General features: G+C 40.1%; 3 protein-coding genes across 7 annotated transcripts in view; 2 read left to right on the plus strand and 1 right to left on the minus strand.

Annotated features, from left to right (window-relative positions):
- LOC120771793 overlaps positions 1-4,747 on the minus strand; it is a 146,982-nt gene extending 142,235 nt beyond the window's left edge. Inside the window, exon 1 of the mRNA XM_040099991.1 lies at positions 4,683-4,747. The gene's annotated coding sequence lies outside the window, so the exon portion shown is untranslated. The remainder of the gene's footprint in view (positions 1-4,682) is intronic.
- LOC120771796 (inositol-pentakisphosphate 2-kinase) overlaps positions 1-8,040 on the plus strand; it is a 134,300-nt gene extending 126,260 nt beyond the window's left edge. For all 4 annotated transcript variants that reach the window (XM_040099996.1, XM_040099994.1, XM_040099997.1 and 1 more), the window contains 6 exons: positions 465-707; positions 1,294-1,352; positions 1,592-1,732; positions 5,487-5,976; positions 7,379-7,602; positions 7,688-8,040. In XM_040099996.1, the coding sequence (XP_039955930.1) occupies positions 465-707; positions 1,294-1,352; positions 1,592-1,732; positions 5,487-5,976; positions 7,379-7,602; positions 7,688-7,865 (1,335 nt within the window). In that variant the 3' untranslated portion in view covers positions 7,866-8,040. The remainder of the gene's footprint in view (positions 1-464; positions 708-1,293; positions 1,353-1,591; positions 1,733-5,486; positions 5,977-7,378; positions 7,603-7,687) is intronic.
- LOC120771797 (calcium and integrin-binding family member 2) lies at positions 7,868-20,832 on the plus strand. 2 transcript variants are annotated; one of them, XM_040099999.1, is made up of 4 exons: positions 7,868-7,982; positions 10,742-10,776; positions 13,688-13,953; positions 20,557-20,832. In XM_040099999.1, exons 1-4 carry the CDS (start codon positions 7,890-7,892, stop codon positions 20,772-20,774), a joined length of 612 nt encoding a protein of 203 aa, XP_039955933.1. In that variant the 5' UTR covers positions 7,868-7,889; the 3' UTR covers positions 20,775-20,832. The 2 variants fall into 2 exon arrangements, with proteins under 2 accessions (XP_039955933.1, XP_039955934.1); XM_040100000.1 differs by lacking the exon at positions 7,868-7,982 and adding an exon at positions 10,421-10,645.
- Positions 20,833-21,928: the final 1,096 nt, after the last annotated feature.

Raw genomic sequence — 21,928 nt, forward strand, 5'->3', positions numbered from 1 at the left:
AACCGCTGCTATAATTTTTATATCCCTCCAATATGCATATCATCTGGTTTAAGCGCTTACATACTTCCTTTATGCGACTTTTGTATGTTCTTTTCAATTGCACAATAACATTTTTAACGCCACCATCGTGTGCAGCCAATTGAAAGCACAATAATTATTTCCAATTTGAACTTGCTTGCACCGTTATGCACCGACTGCCATTCGTATATTTCATATTTATGCGATAACTGGAATTTACGCCATTTACAACCACATATTTCTGTGTGTGTGTGTGTGCGCTCGTTTACTTTATGCACTTTATTGTTGATGCTTTCCAGCAGCAATTTCACAATGCGCGACAATTAACAATATGTTGTTTATTCTTCTCTTTCCATAAAACGCATAACGGAACACATGGCAAACAACAACACCCAAACAACAAATACGGCAATAAAAATGGCGTAAAATAAAAAATGCAATCGAAGGCGGAATTGATCGGCGACACATACGCCATCGAAATAAAACCGAAGCAGGGCTGGCTGCTACCCACCGAGGTCGTCAGCAATTTATGCGAATTGAAGAAAGGGCCAGCGCTGGCCACTGCAACAGCAGCAGCGACGGCGGAGCAGCAGCAAGAAGCCAAAGGAGCGGAGCAAGTGGAGGGAATGGAAGCGCCAGCGCGCAGCCACGTCGCAAGGTGTCGCTTCTGTGCGATGCAATTTCTGAAGGTAAGGCGGGAGAGCGCGCGGTAAACGCCCGCGACAATGGCATAAAAAGCGCTGACGAAGCCACAACGCCAACAACGGCCGAAAGTGCAAAGGCGGTGGAAGAAAAATAATAACGGTTCGACAAAACACCGGCATACCGCAGCATTGCCGGCAAACAATTCCGTTTATTTCGCTTATTCCGTTTTTCATTGCGCGCACTTGCAATTGCCCGGAACGTCACGTGGTGCGCCACGTGGTATGAGCAACATTGCTGCCCGCGGCCGCGATGCGCCGAGCGAGCGAAATTGTCATTGAATGCGCCGTGCTTTATTGCGCCACTGCTACGGTGATTCTACGCTTCTGCTTGGCTGCTGAAAAGCATTTCTTATGCAAATTCAGTCGTTGAACCGCAAACAGATTCCTGCTTTTTACTTCACGCTTCCGCCATACATTTTTATGCGCTCGGCGGTTGCTGGTGTGTGCGTTTGTGTGTATGTATATTTGCGTGTTGTGCTTTTAATATTGCTTTTGTTTACGACGCTTTGCTGCTCGTTTTTACTTCCGTCACTTTTTTCCTGCTCTTATTCGTTTGCTCTCTTCCCTGCAGCTGCACACGGGCAAAATCAACAGGCGAACTTCTTATTGCCCGCTGGCGTTGTTTTCCGGGTAAGTTGTGCGGCATCTGTTGGATCTATTTTTTGAAATTTTTATGAGCACTGTGCGGAAGTTCCGAAGTATGTGCGTAAGCGGCTTTTGATTGTTGAATTATGCCGCAAAGTTTTTGTAGCGCAAACTCCTCATGTATATTTAGTTTGCGTAGTTTGGTATTTCTTATAATTGTTTTGCAACTGATTTCATTTCTGGTTTGCTTACTAATTCTTGTTTGTTGTCTTGTTTTCCTTAAGTGTTCCAGCGCAAATGGTTACCGCCATCGATGCCCTACTGCGGTGTCCGCAAAATAATTTACGAATATTTCGTAACGGTATTTTAGTGTATGATGGCGAAAAGCATTGCTACGAAGATTTGGCGCAGACTATATTTCCAGGGTAAGTGTGCTGATTTTGATTACCTATAATCACATCATCATACATTATTATTATTATTATGGAATATGATCCTGCAAATACGTGAACAAATTTATTGAACGATATTTGGAGAATAAAAAAGGTGATCCATTTCGAGGTTCTCTATGTCATTTAAGAAAAAACACAGCAACTTCAAATTTAATGGGGAATGTTAATTATCATTCGAAATAGCATTTTTTGGCATTCATTTTTTGAAGATTATCTCTTTCAAATGTTGGCCGCGGCTACGTCTCAGATGTTCCATCCGTTGAGTCGAATTTTCGAGGACTCGTTCCAGTATTTCGACTGGTAAATATCGAATGACACGCGTGATATGTTGCTCCAAGGTCTGAATCGAAGCGAGATTGTCCGCATAGACCTTAGACTATACATATCCCCATAGGAAAAAGTCTAAAGGAGTGATATCACACGATCTTGGTGCCCAATTGACAGGCCCAAAATGTGAAATTACCTGTTCACCAAAGTGTTCTCTCGGTCTATTGATTGATGCGATATGTGGAAAGTGGCGCCAAATGTCGCCGAGATCAGGAGCTTCAGTTTCAGGCATCAAATGGTCGGTTATCTTACTGCGATAAAGATCGCCATTGACGGTTACGTTCTCACGGGCATTCTCTTCGAAGAAATGTGGACCGGTGATTCCACCGGCCTGCAAACCACATCAAACCGTTTTTTTTCTGGATGAAATGACAGCTCTTGAATCCTTTCAGGTTGCTGTTCGTCCCAAATGCGGCATAGATCTCATCGCTGAACAAAATTTGGCTCAAAAACGTCGGATCTTCTTGGAACTTTTCAAGAGCTCATAGAGCGAAGCGCTGTCGCTTGGGAAATACCTAAAATGCGCCAAGTCGTTCCATACGTCAGCCGAGTCGCTGCGAACGGCGCCAAAACGATTCTCCACGGTCTTCGTGTGCACTCTCAGTTACGGCTGCTTTATTTTCCTCACTGCGTGTTGGACATGGTCCTTTCGGTCGAATATTATCCCATAATGAATGCTTGGTCTAAAGATGGTTGAGTGTTGCGAATGGTACAGCGATAAGCTTTAAGTACCCTTTGCTGTCCTAGATGGGCAACACCTTAACTAATCTTATGTTATTTCTTAAAGTAATAATTTCTGAGAGAACATATAAGGTACAATTGCCTGACTCAACCAACGATGGAATGATATGATAAACCAAAGTTAAAAACAATCATCTAATATTGGTGATGCCGGTTTGAGCAGCACAAAACCCGTTAATTTTGTTAACCTTTTTTTAAATATATATATGATAGGCTGAACCATATTTGTATAGCATTTTCGAACAACCAAATTAACTTAGTACATTGAGATTATAACTGTGTGTGAAATCGGTTTTTGTCTTTCGCCCAGGTGGCTACTCGATTAACGATCTAAGCAATCCAAATAATTGTTATCTAGCTTGGGATGGTAAGGTTCAGTTAAGTTGTCATCGAGGTCATCCAACGGTAAGCCCAGTAAACCTGCCGTTTCGAAGGGTTCGGACCATAGGAGAGGGGTGTCAGATGTGTAAGGTTAGCTGGAAATGCAAATTGGTGGTTAAAGTCATGCGCACGATGGACATACATATATGTATGTATTTTATATGTCGGAATCGATTCTGTATAAGTAGGAGTTCAACCTGCTACAGTATCCAAAACAAAGGTGCGCAAGAAGATTCTAGATTCTCGCGGCAACTCGAGGTCGCCGTCTGCAATGGGTGGTGGTTTGACTCCAAGTACGCCATTCACTAAGAGGGAGTCGATTAAGGTGTTTATGGCTCCACTGTGAATGGCGGTCAGTGCATGTATGAAGTTAGTTGCGTCGTCGAAGTAGTTGAGGAAAGATCTCTTGATGCACATGAAGCGGTTGCGTTTCAAGTAGGTGACTGTAGAGATGATTTCTACGAAAACGCCCCACCAGAAACTGCTTGGAGAGGAGGCACATTGTGTAAATATTCGATAGAAGACATCAAGAGGCATCCCGTTATTATCCGGAGTGCAGTTTTTGACACGCCTGAAGCTTCCTCGTCTGTATTTAACTACATCCAGGCGACCACTTGGGTGCAGCGTAGTAGACCGGTATGCCAATTGCCTTATATGTTGCCAAGAACGTTTCTTTGTCTTTTCCCCATGTGCTGCCTGCTAGCGACGCTTACACCTTAAAGATATTGACAGTTGGAATTTTAACGCCATCGACTGCAATATTAAAGTTAAGTCTGTACTCCTTCGTCCAGTTTGTCAATATGGTCGCGGTGGTTTTAATGGAAGAGAGTGTTATTACTCATATGTTCAGCCAACTGGCTTGCGGTTTCGTTTTTATCAAAACACAACTGTTAAATATGGAGTATTTCCTCTTTTGCTGGCAACCATCTTCGACGAGGGTTCAAAAAATACTGGGTCAAGCAATCTCAAAACTATATGAAAGAATTTTTTTGGATGAATTGTTATTTTCTAACGCCATATTGCGTAATTCGATCGCGAGATTCAGATTATTAAATCCGTTTATGGGAAAGGATGGATATCACCAGGTTTGCGCATAAAAAATTGGATAGTGGCTTTAGCAAACTAAAAGTAGTAAATAATCTCGACAGTATCATATTAAAGTTCAAAAAATTGACACATTAATGACCTTGTGTAATTATTTTTTCACTTGGCAATACAGACAGACAGTGGCTTCCAAGTTTGGCCTTTTTTATTTTATCTGCTCAAGTCAGTTCTTATCACTGACTCTTTATCAAAAATCTCGGTCAATGCAATATTATTCCTGATAATAAGTACATAGTCTAGAGTTAAAAATGAATGAAATGAGTTCAGTGTGTTTTCTTCCCTGTAAATTAGGTGAACATGTTTCAGAGTAATCTCGCGATTTTAAGTGTCATAGATCAAAAACTTTACGATTAGTTTAAAACATACTTACTCTTGAGTTCCCAATTACACTTTTTTCCTTTTCTTCATAATGATTTTTATACTCCCCACTTTCTAGTCCATTGGGTTTCTGAACATTTGTTCGAAAATAGTTAGAAGTTGAGCATTTTTTATATCTTAAAATCAGTATAAGTTCGAGGCTTTTTATTTTTTCCGCTAAAATGTGCGAAACGCCATCAATCAGAGCAATATATTTTTACTGGCTGCACACATTTTGACGCACATCGACACATTTTTGGTCTTTTTTCGTATTTAAGCTGCAAATAAATGGGACAACCATGGCTGCACAATTACATTTGCAGTTGAGTGCGCCCACAATGGACCGACTGCACACACACACACACATTCGTTGACCACTTTGGTTAGGTCCTCCACTTTTCCATTTGCGCTCACTCGCCACTGTGTCCCAGAAAAAATTCAATAAATAACACAAACTAAACAATTCATTTATTTATTCAACCATTTTTCCTCTCTACTGTAAATAAATATTTTACAACATTTTTCGCTTTTGTACACTTCTACACACTCTTTTCGTTTGTATATATGTATACAACATGCACTTCACACGCGACCCCCCGCCCACTCGTGCAACATCCGCTGCTGCCCTCGATGGAATGACGACACCTTTTCGCGCACTGGACCGGCGCTGGTCGTCAACGTGCCACATCCATAACATAACATGACATTGCAATGAAAACTGCAATTCTGCAACAATAACAACAACGTTGACAAAAATGAAAAAACGGCAATAAAATGTGAAAAATGCCGAAAAATGGCGAAAAATGTCCAACAACAGGCAAATAGAGCTTTTAAAAGATTTGGTGGTGGCGTGCCTGCTGAGGGACTACACGGCCAACGACAACAGCAGCGACGGCGCCGGCGGTGGCGAAGGTAGCAGCAGCAGCGTTGCAACCAACGACGAACCCGCTGACATTGTTGAAGTGGCCAAAGCTGCTTCTGGTCAGCCGCACTTAAGCGCGGCGTCAGAACAAAGCGCCATGGCAGAGGAGAAACAAAGAGCGGACGAGATGTGGAGGACGACGGAAGAAAGTAGCGTGATGCCAGCACATCTAACGGATGGTGCCCGAGGGGCGACGGAGCCGGCAGCACGAGTGGCTTCTAGAGGTGCGCCGACTCCGCCCCGTCCACGGACCAAGACGACGACAAGGACTGACACTGTTGCACTGGAGACAACTTCGCAAGCACAAATCACCGAAGTGGAAACGCTGTGCTTACCGGCAAATTGTGTGCTGCAAAAAATTTTGCATCTGCAATTGTTGGCCAAGGTGAGGAAACCTTCACTTTAAGTGTATGCAAGTGTATGGCTGTGTGTGTGTGACTTACTTTATTTAAATGTGCTTTTGTTGTGTGTGTTTGGTCGAGGGCCGCGTCGAGGAAGACGAGCGACAACATGGCTAACCGGTGTGGGATTTACACAGAACGAGTTGCAAACCAAGAAATAAAAACAATGTGGGAAAGGCGAAAAGCAAAATAAAATTAAAAATGCCACCGAAATGAAGTCCAACAATAAAACCGACAACGCTTGCCGAATAAGAGACGAAAATATAAATAAAAATTAAAATGCGACATTGTATGTGGACAGTTTAACAGTTAAGTTACACAAGCATACAGGTCGGCATTAGGGGCATGACCTCTCTGTAAAGAGAATAGAAATAAACCAAAAGTCACCGGCTCCTTTAGCTTCCCAATCCTTTGTGATGTCGAATACCCGCTGTTAGCCCAAAGTGTAGGGAATTTCTTTAAGGCTACCTAACAGACCAATTTACAACCTATCAACCTACCAATTTACAACCTCTGGAACGTAGAAGACCCTTATACAATTACAGAGTTTGTCCGGAAGGTAATAGAACTGATTTTCTTCCGCCGCGACTGTACCTCGGAGCGAGCGCGCACCGACTGGATTCGATAGAGGGTGTTCCTAGCTAACGAACGACCGGCAGGTCAGAATGTTTTGGTGGCACCAGGCCTTTTTCTAATGCCCGGAAGAGGTCGCTGAAGAAGAAAAAGAGGAAAGATGAGCAAACACTGAGAAACTAGTTTTGGTTTATACAGACAGACTGACGGACAGACGGACAGACGGACATGGCTGAATCAACCCAACTCGTCTTATACAAGTATATACATGTTTTATGGTCTCCGATGTTCCTTTTCGGGACGTACACCCTACTCAGGATATAAAATCCATATTTGCTTTTAGGATGGTCATACCCCAACAAAGCGCACTTGTTTACCTGAGTTGGTCGCAAAACGGCAAACTGCCACTCAAGTGGTTGGCCGAAAAGTGTGCAGCTAGTAATTTCCACTTGGATGCCGGCCAAGGTAATGGGAAATGAAAAGCCGCCACGACTCTGAGGCCACCACGAGCAAACAAAACAAATGCTGGCACAGGCTTCCCTTGTACATGTGTGTGCCGGGAAGTAATTGTCAGTACAGTCAGCTTATTCGGCGCTTTCGCGCAGTCCGCGTTTGTTTGGATGGCTTGTCAGCTTCGTCTTCTCGCGGTCGGTGGTCAGTGGACGGTTGTTGGCTGGCTGCCGTCGCCTTTGTTTAAGTTATATTTAAGAGTGTCGTCAATACTTCCTTTTGCTTTCAAGTGACATTTTTATCGCATTTCTCACTCAATCCATCTTCCGTTCTCTACAACTTCGCCGCGCTCGCATTCCGCAGCACCACATGCCCGCTCTGCATGCGGCCGGTTATGCGCGTAAATCGGAAAAATCATACAACGCCTTAAAAGCCTTGTTGCAGCATTCGTGCCAACAACAAATTGGCGATGCATTGCAGCCCGTGGAAGCATACATGCTGGGCGCCACAGCGCTTGACTGCTCGGTAATGGTGGCGTTTCAGGAAATATCCACGCACAATACAGAGCTCGCGCATCCACGTTCGCCGTAAGTAGAATGATAATCGTATGCAGCTGCCACCGCGTAATTAATGACATATTTAATTCACTTTTTTTTTGCTCGTTTCTTTCAGTGAAATGACAACAGCGACTGCGCTGCCGAGGCATTGCGTCGTTTTGCCGCGCTATAAAAGAACCTTCCTCACCAAAGTCACGCTGGTCGACCTGGATCCAAAGCCTGATAGTCACTTGTGTAAATACATTAAACAGACGTCTCAAGCCCTCAACTTATTTATGGATAGCAGTTCGTGATGGCCAGCTTGTTTGTCTTGGCGCATGTGTGTGTGCTTACAAGGCGAAAGAGTCGGTAAAAGCCTTGAAAAGGAAGTACAGCATAACATTAACGCTCCGGAATGTAAATATAAACATGTAAATACATCTCTTTTTTTGTTAATATATTCTTCGTAATAAATGCAGTGTTAAATTAAAAAATGCACTCAGCCTCAATGTGAAGACTTTCTTGCATATATACTATGTATACATATGTCTATTTCAACTGCATTTCAATATCCTATTCATATAAAATATGCTATAAAGATAGGTTTAAATTCCTTGAGTTAGTGCTGAAAAGTTTGTGGAAGTGTATATATAAGCTCACGACAACTCAGAAGCGATCTATCAGTCCAGCTACATATGTGAAAGTTATAGGTTGTGTGTCACAAAACCCCTGATAACTCTGATAAAAAACCGAGCAAAAAGTCGCCACAATCTTCCTATCAGATGGGATAAATAAGGTCGGTAGGTCGTGCGACTTTATTAATCTAATCTTGGAGAAAATAATTCGAGCTGCAGAACTAAAAAGAGAAGGTTCCATCTTCTATAAGAGTATACTGCTGCGGGCGTATGCAGATAGCCTTAACAACCGCGCCGTCAGTTCTGATTTCTCCAGACTGGATAAGGAAGCGAAGCAAATGGGTCTGAAAGTGAGAGGGGCCAAGATGTCGCACTCGCGACTTGACTCCCATATCTCTGTTGCCAATCACAGCTTCGAAGTCGTAGGTAATTTCAACCAAAATGTCAGTCTTGAAATCCAACGCAGAAGGTGCTAGGTCATGTTGTCCGAATGGACGAAAACACTCCAGCTCTGAAAGTATTCAACGTAGTACCCGCCGAGGGAAGCAGAGGAAGATCTCAACTCCGTTGGAAATACAAGGTGGAGAAGGGCGTGGTTACACTAGTAATCTCCAATTGGCGCTAAACAGCGAAAAGGAAGAACGACTGGCGTACTGTTGTAAACTGGGCTTTAACCGCATAAGCGTTGTCTACGCCAATAAAGAAGAAGAAGTCACTTAACCTTCCATCCATAATAGACATCGTCGATGTGTTTTTATCCTTAGGAATGGCATTTAAACTCATCATAGTTCTGAGCTCACTTTCGACTTCAATAATGGTAATTTTGTGGATTTCGTCCCGAAAGTACTTCGCTGTTTCGACGGCCAAGAATTAATGAATTCAATTTTTGAAGGAATTACAGTAAGGGCGTTCGGCATCGACAAGAGTTAGATGTGGTAAGGTCTGGTTTTTAGGCAGTTGAGATTAAACTACGCAGCCACTCTTTTCAAAAAAAGTCTTAAAGTCTTGTCATGATCGAAAATTATTGTCTCGCGTCTAGTCGCAAACTACGGACGTTTCTCGGCAATCCATCACTACAATTCGATGAGTTGTTATCAGTCGTTCCCCTTGGTCATGGATAACCGGTATTGCCGTTGATTTGGCTGGTTAACTAGGTTTCACATATGATTTCTTTGCGTTTAGGGTTGTAATGGATCCATTTTTCATCATCCTGTAGTGTGGAAAGAGCATTTCTGGCATGAAAAATTGCTTTTCAACGTCTCGGCTTGGCTTTATATGACATTGAATTAACTTGCCCAGGACGTTTTTCGTCTTCCAAGCCAAAATCACTCAGTTAGAGCAAGTTCTCCATAAACTTTCACCAAATTCCAACTACTTTTGGCTAAGTTTTCTTCTTCTTAGAGTAATGAAAAGAACTCCCTGCAAAAGCACTTGTTCAGACTCAAAGTTCGACATATATGATTATCCTGACGCTTCCAATGAAGAGTTTCTACTGAAAATGATACAATAACAGTACCTTTCCCTATTGGAGCCTTACGAATATAGTTAATGACACAGCCGGACTTCAAATATTTTTTTCATTCTGCTCCTTAAAAAAAAGTAACTGCGTTTTGAACCACCGTGCTCTTGAAATGAATGTTCGCGGTGATGCGGTTGTCAATAAGAAACGACTGACTGGTAGCGTCTGGGCGCACCCTTAAACAAAAATGCAAGCGAAGTAAATTCGCTTTTCATAAGAAATCAGTAAAATATTTCACACTTACGTTCAACACGAATTTTTAGTACCCTTTAATTTACTATTCATTTATTAATATCAAAATGTGTGAATACCGATTGTAAAAAAATAGCAAAAGATACCGACCTTCAAGCTTGTTTTCCCATTTCGACGAGCAAACTTTCACCGCTACTAAGTGGGATCAACACAAAACAGTTTTGCTTTTTCAATTACTGACTGAATGTAGGGTACAATACACATTTGCTAAAGCTAACCTAAAAAAAGAACACATTCACAGACTTACACACCACAGCCCGGCAGCAGGGCACTCCTTAATTAATTTACATGTGCCTTCTGAGCTAAAAAAAGAGCATAAATAACATGAAAACCGAATGCCATGCAAAGTGTGAAGGTGCCGGGCCGTGCCCTGACAGGACAACACCAGGAAGTGGAGCAGCCAACAGACAACAGTCGCTCGTTTGCTGAAGAGTTCACGCGCGTGGAAAAATGCTGAGTTTGGAAAAATGTTTAGAAACTTTTACCATTCAGTCAGACAGTGGAAGTCAGCGTAGAAAGTTAAAATTGGACTGAGCGATAGTTGTGAGTTTCGAGATTTTGTTTTTCAAACGGCTGAGTTTACTACACACACACACACACCCACACACATTGAAATCGGAGACAATAAAAAGACACTATGGGTAATAAAGTTGCCACATTCACAGAACAACAATTGGATGACTACCAGGTGCAACTCTCTGAAATTGATAATAAATGTTAGAAAGAGAAAACTGTTTATTTAACTTCTTCTTTTCATTATCTGCTTGCTCACTGGAACCCGAAGGACTGCACATTTTTTACGCGGAAGGAAATTTTACGGTGAGTTTGCTTGATTTTGAAGAAAAAGTTGGAGAAAAGGTCATTGCTGAAATAGTTGAGGTTAGCTTCTCACTTTTATTGAAAGCTTGTACTTACCTCAATAGGTGACGGAGAAAGTGGAAGTTACTGGAAGGCGCAATCTTAACCCCGAGTGGTGACGATTCAGTCAATACCTCCAAATGTCAATTATGGAAACCTGTGCAGAGTTCTTTTGAAACCGATTTCAAACTTCTTAACGATGACGCTGTCTTTGAGATTCTACATTAACTAGTGTTATAATTTTTATAGTGGAATCATTGAGTGAGATGATGCCATGAGGCATCCAATAAACTCAAGTAACTATCTAGATCAGGCGTCTAGTTACCCAATATAGTATCAACTAGTGACTAGGGCACGGGTTTTAAAAATCAAACTTTGAAAAGTGGTCCATATAAGAACAACACCAGGTCTTTGTGCGTCTGCTACAAGGGACGAAGAAGGGGGAAACCATTTTAAAGTAGCTGAGTTAATAGGTTAAATTAGTCTGATAGGCTAATGAGCCACGGATAGACCAGTTCTTATCCTTAGCGAAACCAGATAGAGTGCCGTTACGTGATCCATGAGGAGCGCTTGAAGAGTTGTCGTGCCAGTGCGAGCCGAGCGCATACGAGATGATTCGTTGTTTCCCTAGTACGTTGTTCTTGACAATTCCGCAGTCTTCTTGATCTTTTAGTCCCATTCTGTAGGCGATGCCACCAGCCTAACCAGTGAAAATTCTAATCATGTTTCTCAGTTTCGGTCAGTTTTATCGACTGTCAGTAGGAACTTTGCGTATTTTTGATGTACCTCTTTACACATACTTTTGCAGTTTTGTACTCCGATAAATCGTTTCATCTAGTTTTTCATACCTCGTTATGCTGCTTTCCAAATCGTCGTTTAGACATTATACCAATGTCGGTCACGTATTCGGATGACAGTCGTACATTACATTTGGCAATCTCGTCCACTATCTCATTACTCTCAATGAATTTGTGACATGGCACCCAGTAGAAATGAAGTCCCAAGACACTTCTGGCCGAGATATGAAGCGAAGTTATTGCCCACGTAGATGTTAACTCAAGTCAAATATTTACCCTAACTTAGCAAAAAGAAGTCTATAGGGAGAACTTCTTCTTCTTTATTGACGTAGACACCGTTATGCGGTTATAGCCAAGTTAACAACAGCGCGCCAGTCGTTTATTTTTCTCGCAATTTGGTGCCAGGTCCATCTCCACCTAATCTCTCAGCTCCTGTCAAAAGCAGTTTTGAAATTGACGAACAGGTGGTGGATGTATGTCGATCCTTTTTTTCACGGGACCTTTCCAAGATTTTCCAGACCTAAAGCCACATTGATAAGGGTCAATCAGTTCGTTTGTTTGGTGGTTTTAATTTTTCACACAGTATGCTCGACACCTTATATATGATGTTGAGGAGGCTTATCCCATGGTAGATAGCACTGATTGTGGGGTCTCCCTTTTTGTGGATCACTTAAATTCCAGTCATTTGGCATTCTTTCGTCCGAACATTTTCTGCAAAGAAGGTGATGCATGCTCCTTATCATTCCTTTGCCACCGTATTTGAATAGCTCGGCCGGCAATCCATCGGTCCCACTGCTTTGTCGTTCTTCAGTCTGGTAATTGCTATTCGCACTTCATATGGTCAACCATTAGAACGTTCGCTCCATCGTCATCAATTGGGAAACCGGGTTCACCATCTCCTGGTGTTATACTTTCACTGCTTTCTACTACTTTCACCAGGAGGCTGGAGAAGTATTCCTCCATAATTTTAGGATGCTCTTAGCAACGAGATCATCTACAATAGTAGTAGTAGAGAGAACTTGCGGCTAAGTTTTTCTCTCCGAGTTATAGGTTCGACTGATATCCAAACGGAATATTTTCCGAAATAGTCAATTCTTAGGGCTTAGTTAAGGTCAGAGTATTACACAATTGGCCTCTTAGTGTAAGAAACTGGGTATTCCTTATGGTGGCTTAACTAAAAGTTTTTCGTCGTTATATAAGGACCTCAACTGAATGTCTTCATGAAGACAGAATTAAAATGCGGTACCGGTTGGTGGAGATTACTATTCTCCTATTAGTTTTGAAAGAAAAACGGGAACAAGATTGCAGATAAGTTGTCCGGTGCTCCACTCCACACCAAATTAAGACATCAAATTCAGTTAAGAGTTTCAATAACTGTGCATTCTTAGACCTTGGTCTAATTATCACAAAATCTTCAGAGAAAACTCATAGATTTTGGGCACAATTCTTCTTTATGATTCAGTGCCGTATACATATGTAACTGCCTGCAAGACGCCACCGCACGTCGTCCATAAACTGTCAGCGTTAAATTTAAAGAGATCACTTCTAAAATGTTGTGGCCGCTTGCAGCCTTGGCCGCTTACTTGCAACTCCTTCTATTACTCGGTAAGGATAATTTCACACTGACCTCAGCCATTGACAGCGAACTGCGCTCATAATTTTCACATTCGCCATTGTTGTCGTTGCGCTTCATTGTGTGCCTTGCAACATTACGAACAACTCCTTTGTTGTGCACATTCTACTTGTGCGCTTTGTTGTTCGTGCGTTTTTATGTGCAACATTTTGCATGCATTTACGTTTCCGTGCCAGAAGTATCGCTTACATTCCCGAACATGCCATCATTATGGTCTTTAGCCGTGGCATGCTTATCGATTGCGTAGGCGACGACCGAGTGGCGAGGGCAACGCCGCACCAACACATTAAAGACGACAACACGAAAACTATTCGCCTGAAACGCAGTGCTGTGGACTAACGGAATGTTGCCAAAATCGGAATGTTTATTGTGGTGTATAAATATCCGCTAACTAATCCTTACATACGCTTTTTTCGTTTTTTGCGCCTTCCTTTTGTCATAGCGTTCACAAGCGTTTTCGCGAGCTGCGTCCGGATTTGGTGCCACGCCAAATGACGGAGGGCCAGGCGTCCAGTGTCAAGGTGCCGTGCGAGTGCATTGAGAAGATGCCCGAACTGCGCGAGAACCCCTTCCGGCGGCGCATCTGTGAGGCCTTCTCGCGCGATGGCCAAGGCAATTTATCCTTCGAAGATTTCCTGGACGCATTGTCCGTGTTCAGCGAGCAGGCGCCGAGGGACATTAAAGTTTTTTATGCCTTCAAAATTTACGGTGAGTACGTGAAATTGCGCGCGTCTTTTGTGTGCTGCTGTTGTTGTTGTTGCATTGTTGTTTATTGTTTACGTTTGTGGCTTTGTTGCGCTAATGGTTAATGCTTTTGTGCTTGCTTGCCAGTGTATGTGTATGTGTATGTGTGTGTGGCAGCGAATTGTGGACAACAAAGAAGATTGTTGCTGTTGTTGTAGTTGCCATTTTGGCGTATTTGGCTTAACCGCCATATTTGTGTTCGACCGTGCTTGTGGCCATTGTCTATCGCTTACACAGACGTACTTGTGCTTTTTTAAATACATCCACATGTGTGCGTGTGTGAGCTTTTGAGTCGCGCTGTTTATTGTCATTTGCATTTTTTGTCTAAAATTTGGTCACCACTACTTGCTTACCTCACACGCTGTGCAGTCAAGTGGGCGCGACGCGTCAGATTTTGGCAGTCCGCCTCACACACACACACACACACACATGCGCGCTATATGTTTTTCCGAGAATGAGTGTTTTTGACATTTGAATGCGCTTTGTTTGAAAGTCACAATTCACCGTTATTTTTTTTCTTTATTTTTGTGTTGCTGTTTTAGTTGCGTCTTTCGTGCGGCAACTTTATCACAACCACGACCAGCACTAATATTTACCGCTCTAATTTCTTTTTTCTGTGTGTGATGCTTTGTAATAAACAGAAACACACATTTATGATTGCAATTGTGGAATTGTTTATAACATATATACGCATGCACAAACACACCTACACACATTCACATGTACATATATACATGCTGGTATAAGCAATTTCCCTTTTGTCTGAGTTCAAGGATATTCTGCATATGCTTCAACTGAGCAAGACCATGCAACACAATTTTTCTACTAAATACGTAGAATTTAGCTTCCTAACCAATATAGGAGCGAGAATGCAAAGCAATTTCTCTTTATCTAGTAGAGCACGTTCGCCATGGCGTATGATGAACAAAATGAGCGTTCGAAATTGTAGTGTTTACATAACCGGAACGAAATCGGATTCAGCTTAGAAGCCAAAATCATGTATAATTTTATTGTAAAAAAAATTGTAGAGCTTACGTAACCGGAGTCAGCTTAGATTTTTAATGTCATATTAAAATAAAGTGATGACTTCTGTTCTAAGAAAGCTGCTCCAGTCTCAAATCTGTCACAAGTGTATATAAAAAATATAGCTAATCTCATTCTTTACTTTTTTTCTCACAAACGATTTACATTTTCTTTCAACATAGATTTTCTGAGTCATACGGCTTAGCTCTAAGACTTAGCACCGTTAAATATACCATTAGTCACACCATTAGATCAAATTTATAGGAGTGACATAAAAGAACAACATTTTCATGTCTTTATTATCGGCTTCAAAATAGGCTTTTGAGTCAATAAAACCATATTAATGTTTAACGCGATTTCCCATATACTTGTCATAAGCCTCAGCTGGGATGGCCTTCAGCGAATGACTTAAATCTTAAATGGCGCCCCAAAGCGGATTTTTCAGTTTCCAAAACGGGTAAAAGTCACATGAAGGCAATCTGGCGAATACGGTTTCTGAGCGATGACTCTCATTTCGTGTTTAGCCTAAGGGTCAGTTACAACCATACTAGAACATGATAGCGCATTATCGTGGTGACAAATCCATGAATTATCCGCCCACAAATCCAGTCGTTGACGAGGAATTGCTTCTCGTAGACGCTTCATAACGGCCAAGAAGTATGCCTTATATACCGTTCGATCCTTTGGAACTAATTTATAGTAAACCACACCATTATAATCAAGGAAAATGGTAAGCATCAACTTGATTTTAATAGACTTAGACGTGGTTGTTTCGGCTCGGTCCCGTTTTCAGGGCGCCATTCCCGAATTTGTTGAATTTACAACTCGTCAGCAGTAATGATGCGTCGTGAACAAGCAACTGTCAAATATATACAGATGTAACACTTATGCCAACGATTTGTACAGTCCTTGAAAGACTTTTCGTAAGCACTTTTTGAAATGGCCTTCAGCTCTTTCAGCGAATTTGGTTTTATCTTTTCGATCGACTGAAAACGGGTTCCATGGAGCGGATACTACACAAAAAAAATCACATGGGGTCTAATCTGGCATATACGGTAGTTGATAGATGTAATTTTTGGTTTTGAATTCGGTCACAATCGTGGCTCGATGAGATGATGCATTATCATCGTGTAAAATCCATGAATTTGTCTTCCATAATTCCGGCCGTGTTCGAGAGATTTTCTTACGCAAACGCCTCATAGAGCTGCTTATTGACTGTTTGATGCACCAAACCACAAATGTCGAGAAAAAAATTAGCATCCCCTTAATATTTGAGCGACTTTGGCGTGTTTTTTTTGGTTTCAGCTCGTTTTATTCCCTCCATTCCGATGGTTGTTGACTTGTTTGCATATTAAATTCATAAACCCATGGCTCATCGGCAGTTATAATGCTCGCCGTGAACGTGGGATCGGAATTCGCACGATCCAGTATATCTAGAGAGACCTGTTAACGGTACACTAGTTGAAGAAAATTAATCTTTATCGGGACGGATCGAGCGAGAACGTGTTTCATACCGACTATATCCACCAAAATCATTTGAGCGGACTTGTGAGAGATGTCGAATTCTTCTGTCATCTTTCTACTTCATAAAAACAAATAATATCAGTTGAAATTTGTAGCACAGTGTTGCATGACATGCAGCTGTGCCCATAACATTTGTGCTCTTGCATATATTCAGTTATGACCATTCAGTTGGTCATTCTGAGGACTATAAAAGAAAATAATATCTTTTGTAACAAGTGCAGTCGCTTCTTTTTCAGTGTCTTTTTTTGCTTTCCATGTATATTCTGGAGCAAGTGTTGTTGTAGTGAGTTGAATTGGAATGAAAAATATACTAGTTGCGTTGCAAATTCATAAGACAATCTGTGTCGCTAGAATAAATATTTCATTGCAAAACAAAGTGCAAGTGAATTCGAAAACAAAAGTTATCCAAACGCACAACTGCATTCCGGAGCGTGTGGCAACATATTTGTGCCGTGCAACAAAGTTGTGTTTTGCATATTTCAGAGATTTTAAAGATTAAATAGCTACTTAGTTTTAGCACAGATTTGTGTTAGTCTTTTGCTTTTAAAAATTGTTTGCAGATTTTTTGTTACAAATTTAAAATGAACTATTTGAGGTTAACAAGTTTTGGGAGTGTTCGAGAAAAAGCGCAACAAAATGAACAGTTTGTAAATATTGGAACAAAGAGAAATGCGTTTGAACTCTTTAAAAAGGTTAAATATCGAAATTAGTCTCAGTTTCTTTATTGATATGGTTGTGGGTATGATATGTAGTGTTGGTAGCGGCAGAAAATATTCTTGAACTATTTTTGAGGCATGGTGCCGGTTGAAAGTGCTGACCGGTGAAAAATCCGGTTCCGTTCCGGTTACTTAGTTTCGTTGCCGAAAATGTTGCTGTGACCTGGAATTGTGCATATGAAGTTCAATCAATATTTTCTTACTCCCATTTTTGGTGTAAAAATTATTTATACCAGTACTTTTTCCATCTGTGCCTTTTAAGTAATATTCAGAAAACTGCCTGCGTCTTCGACTAGGATCAACAGCACGCTCTCATTTAAGCAAATCTAAAGTTCTTAGAATACATGAACGAAATAACCAACAAAAAGCTGAATTCAAAACACATTCAATTTTATGTTAATTTAACTCTTGATGAGGTGCTCTTTACGAATAGTTTCCAAAAAGTAAAAATTCCGAAAGCGACAACAATTGTAATCATAAAAATCTCTTTTCTTGTTCCTGAGATAAATTTGTTTTATATAAAGCATTTATATTTAATACACTAACACCCGCTAATCATTAAAAATTTGTGTAAACTTCCCATTCCATGCATTTTTAGCTCAACTCTACTTTACTTACTCTCATTGCCTCTCACGCAGCTCCTTCGCCATCGAAATTTCATTGAAGCATTTAGCAAATCGGAAACAACAAATTATTTATGCAGCTTGCTAAAAGCAATCAGTTTGGGATTTGTTTTTGTTTAGTTTTAATCTGCTTATGCACTGATGGTATCTATGTATAAGTGGAATTGGAATTTTCAATTTCCTCTTGTAATCACACCGTAAATAAATGCCGACAGAATCTATGCATTTTTAATATTAAACGCCTAAAACAATATGCAGCAAAGCACAGTCAAACCTTTTTACGGACTTATCGAACAAAAGCCACAATTAAATGGAAATCAAAGCCGACAACTCACACATCGATAATGCCGGCAGACTAAGGCATAACAGCTTAGGCTGAAGGCAAGTTTAAAGCTCGAATGCATATTTCCCTGTGTATTTTTGTAGGTTTGAATGTTCATACGGTCAATATTAATAATAATAAATTTTATTATTTTGGTGTCTGCGTGTCTACGTTTGTGTGTAGGTGTTTGAAAAATATACTCGCTCTCATATTTGCGTCGATTTTGAAAGTCTTTTAAATGCACTTTTTACTTACGTATATACATATATTTATGTATCTTTTCTGAGTTTGCATCGGCAAAATCAGTAATTCCTTTGTCAACGCCAAATTAATTTCTTGTTGTATTTTGTTGCATATTATCTCAAATATAATGATGATTGCTGAAAGCGGCTACCCGTTGATAAATTCATTGTACACGTGTTGGATTCCTTCCTGCATTTTGCTTAAAAGGTGTATTCATATCATGTATTTCATATTTAGGTTAGTCTTCATTTGCCAATAAAAAAAAAGAAATATTGAAGAGTCAGCTCAATAAACAAACTTAGTAATCAGTGATAATTATGCTTTAATATGGACGTTGAAAACGCTTTCATAACTGCCATGTTGCAGAAATTGTATTTAACGAAAATTATATTCTAGGTTATCACAGTTCAGAAACCAGAAAGTTGACTTTATCCGAACCCTGAACCATGGCAAATTGATACCCCAAGCCAGAAATGCGTCATTATCCATATACAAAATATTAAAAATTCTAAATTCACGTAAATATCTATTTTAGATTTTCGATTTTAATTACAATTAACATACCATTTTACTTAATTTTGACTAGTTCGAAACTAGTGACATAAGGACCAGTTAAAAATGCACATGTCAGGATTTAGAATTACGAAACATTTTTCAATTTTAAGTAAATTAAAAAAAAAATTCACATTATTTCGACAAGTCGGAAACTAGTGACATCCAGGCCAGTTAAAAAATGCATATGTACGGATTAAGAATAACCAAAAAAGTAATTATATTCTAGAATGCCACAATTCAGAAACCGCAAAGTGCACTTTATCCGAACCCTGAACCAAATAAGCATGTCAAGTTGATACCATCAAGGCCAGAAATGCGACACTATCACTATAAAATAAACCAAAAATTTAAAATCACTTAAATATATATTTTAGAGTCTCGATTTTAAGTACTCTTAACATATAACCTCACTTTATTTCGACTAATCGCTAACTAGTGACATCAGGATCAGTTCAAAAATGCACATGTCAGGATTTGGAATTACCAAACAAGTAATTAAATTCATATTTTTAAATTGTCTAAGCAAGAGAATGCAGCTTGTGTACTTGAAGGGCACGAAAACTTCCAAGTGTCTTTGTAATTTATTGCGAAAATAATTCGATTTCCTCAATGTGATGTCGTGCATTTCGAAAATGTCTGTGCTTATTTTAGATCATATATAATAGGCATTCATATATGTATGTATATAACTCTATATGTAATTATATGTACATAAGCTCATTTGTTTGTATTTCTCCATAAGATATTAGAGTCTTATAAAATATGCACTTTATGCGGTAATGCAATTAAATAAAATTGAATAAACTTCCCTAAGACATACCCGAACGACGGACATGCGCCTAAATGTAGACTACACTTCAAGCTTACACACACACATATATATATACATATATATATATGTAGATGGGGGTCTACGATGTTGGTGCGAGGACTGAGCGCAATAAAATTTCATTGCTGCAGGTAATCACTACAAATTGTAATGCATTATAGGGGCAAGAAATGAAGAAAATTTTAATGAAAACGACGTTGCAGCTTCAATCTGCCACTTTCCGCCTGTGCGGCACGGCACTCATGCAGCAGAGCAAATTACTTTGGCTACCAAAACCCCACAGGTCGATGAGCCGCTATGAGACCTACATAGCTGTGCACAACACTCACAAACACATGCATACTATCAACATCACCTTGTGCTATCACGCACCAAATAGCATACACACACACATTCATGCTTTGTATTGTAACTTAGACACACATAAGTATGTAAGTTTGTATGTATGCATGTATGTATGTATATCTGTATGTCTGTATGTATGTACGTGTCTGTGTCGTTGCTTGTTGTCTCACATTGGCATTTGCATGCACGTCCTGCTCGGCTGTTAAGCTCCTCACTACTTAACTCCACTCCTGAACAAACACGCACACGCACGGGCACATACACATGTACAAACATATATCTAGGCACACACACATACATAAATAGGTGCATGTATAGCTTCACATTTATCTGAGCACAATTTAACCTGTTTGTTCGTTCAATTCCATTCTCTGGTTGCCTCAACAGATTTTGATCAGGATGGCTTCATTGGTCACGGCGACCTCATGTCTTGCCTCACCACCATGACGAGGAACGAGCTGAGTCCAGAGGAGCATCAACAGATTGCCGATAAGGTAATGGAGGAGGCGGACGTGGACGGTGATGGGAAATTGTCATTTCTAGAATTCGAGCATGTCATACTGCGTGCCCCGGACTTTCTCTCCACCTTTCGCATACGCATCTAATGTACCATGATATACTAATATGCAGATATGACTCTGAGACGTTTTTTTTTTAATACAAATAAACACATGCACACAATTGTGTATATAATTTGTATACGTGTTGTTTATACTGCAATTTTCAGCATGCTGCATGTATATACATATATATGTATATACAAAAAGATAAAACTTTATGTGTCGATGCTCTCAATTGAATTCGAGTACAATATGTGGAATTTCGGATTGAATGATTGACTTCGATTGGAAATGCAATTGCTTAGGTAATATTTATGAGGGATTTCAATATGCAAGAACAAGAACAAGAGCGTAGAACACATACCTATGCTCATTTAATTTACTATGAAAATGTGTTTATTTACACATGAATCAATACTTCGGAGACTTCTTGAGGCCGGCAGAAAATTTCATTTATTTGAAGTTGTTCTTGGAATGAAGCGCAGCAGTATAGAGAAGCAACTTCCAGCTGCTATTATATGTATATAATATTAAATTAAATAATAAATAAATAATTAATAATTTAAATATTAATAAACATTCATAAATTCATACACAACGGAATTTAACCCTCTACTCACTGAAGATAATGACTCTACATTAATCGCACCAGTACCTTTGAAATTAAAACATATTAGAACTTAAGAGAATTCCCAGGCCAGATCAATCACCATAAATAATGCTGCCCTATACATCCAGGACTTTCACGAGTGACTATGACTAGTTGCTTTCGGTTGAATATACTTTTATACCGTTCGTTAATTTTATAACTTAACTTATAACATCATACTGAGATGCTTGAAGAATTCTAATTCATGAGTTCAACAACAAATATGAGATGTTTCCTTAAGACTTTGTTTGCTTCATCAAAGAATTTAAAGACAAATATCCGGAGCAGCTCTTATCCAGCTGAAATGATAAGTTTCGATGAAACTTACACTTTTTGGGTGCGGGTAACTGTACAAAATTTCTCGGCAAATAAGCTTGCTTAAAAAAGTTGGACGAGAGGCAATCTTCCGAGTGACACACGCCGCCGTCTCCTCGCCCAAAAAAGGAAAAATGAACAAATCCAAAGTGAAGACGACATTTTTGACATTAAAGGCGTCGTCCACCAAGAATTTGTTCCTCCTGGACAAACCGTCAACGCCAAGATACTTAAA

Source organism: Bactrocera tryoni, chromosome 3 (genome assembly GCF_016617805.1).
Source record: "Bactrocera tryoni isolate S06 chromosome 3, CSIRO_BtryS06_freeze2, whole genome shotgun sequence".
NCBI lineage: Eukaryota > Metazoa > Arthropoda > Insecta > Diptera > Tephritidae > Bactrocera > Bactrocera tryoni.